The sequence below is a fragment of the Eurypyga helias genome, unplaced genomic scaffold, assembly GCF_000690775.1.
Source record: "Eurypyga helias isolate BGI_N326 unplaced genomic scaffold, ASM69077v1 scaffold14439, whole genome shotgun sequence".
NCBI lineage: Eukaryota > Metazoa > Chordata > Aves > Eurypygiformes > Eurypygidae > Eurypyga > Eurypyga helias.
The window spans coordinates 10,371-11,359 of record NW_010271565.1 but is presented as its reverse complement, the minus strand read 5'-3'; the positions used below and the strand labels follow the sequence as shown (position 1 = coordinate 11,359).

Genomic DNA, 989 nt, shown 5'->3' with positions numbered 1-989 from the left:
GAAGAGGGTGAGCTGATTCAGCGGGGAGCTGCTCAGACAGGGCGGCTTTTCCTGGTGTTTCAGCCGCTCGGCTCAGCCTGTCCACAAGCTGCTGAGGGCTGGGCCCTGGCGAAGCACCAAGTACTTGTCTGATGCCCTGTAAATTATAAATGCAAAGTGCCACAGCTTCCCAAACAGGTTTCTTTTGGTCCTGACCAGCTGTGAGGCTGAAAATGACAAATATTTGCCAGTGGAGGAGACCAAGGGAGCCCGTTGCCTCGAGCAGAGCCAAAATCAATACCTTGGAAACCCTTCCCTGTATTTAGACTCGGCAAAGCAGTTCTACTCCTTCCAAAGCCTTGGCGCCTGGCAGAACAAGAGCAGGACTCCATCCAGGGATGCTGGGGCAATCTGAATATGTGGGCTTGCAGGAAGGGAATACGCAGCGCCCAGAGACCGGAGAAGTTACTGGTACCCAGGAGCCCACATATTGCTGCCAGCTCCGTGCAGCTGCCAAACCCCAAGGGGCTCTCACCGCGGGAAGAGAGAAGCCGACGGGTCTTTCGGCGAAGGCAGAAGGGGAAGCAGGCATGGTAAATACAGCCACCACAATGACCTACAGCTTACCCAGCCACGTCAGCACCAAAGCCAGGCTCAGCAACACCTTCATCTCACTCCAAAGAGAGCAGCAGAGGTGACGCGTGCATCGGTTTCCCCGGGGCAGGACACCAACAGCTTGCAACCGAACCCCAAGGTCAGAAGACGACTTCCTTCAGTTCTTCGGAGAGGGCCACGATCTTTGCTGCCCGGATGTTCAGCCTCTCAAGGCAGCCACTAGCCCAGCTGGGAGCCTGAAACTCAGCGAAGCACAGATGTCAGACACATCGCTGGTTTGAGGCTGCTCTGAGCCCCGGAGAGGAAGAGAGAGCGAGCGGAGGGCTCAGCTCGAAACACCTTTGCGTTTGCCCCCCGCGCTATGAATCTTTCCGGTGGTTTGGGAGTCGCATCTT

General features: G+C 56.5%; 1 protein-coding gene across 1 annotated transcript in view; it reads right to left on the bottom strand.

Annotated features, from left to right (window-relative positions):
• Nucleotides 1-734: 734 nt before the first annotated feature.
• The window catches only part of MPZL3 (myelin protein zero-like 3), a 10,456-nt gene continuing 10,201 nt past the window's right edge, over nt 735-989 (bottom strand). Inside the window, exon 6 of the mRNA XM_010158864.1 lies at nt 735-830. Within this exon, the coding sequence (XP_010157166.1) occupies nt 735-830 (96 nt within the window). The remainder of the gene's footprint in view (nt 831-989) is intronic.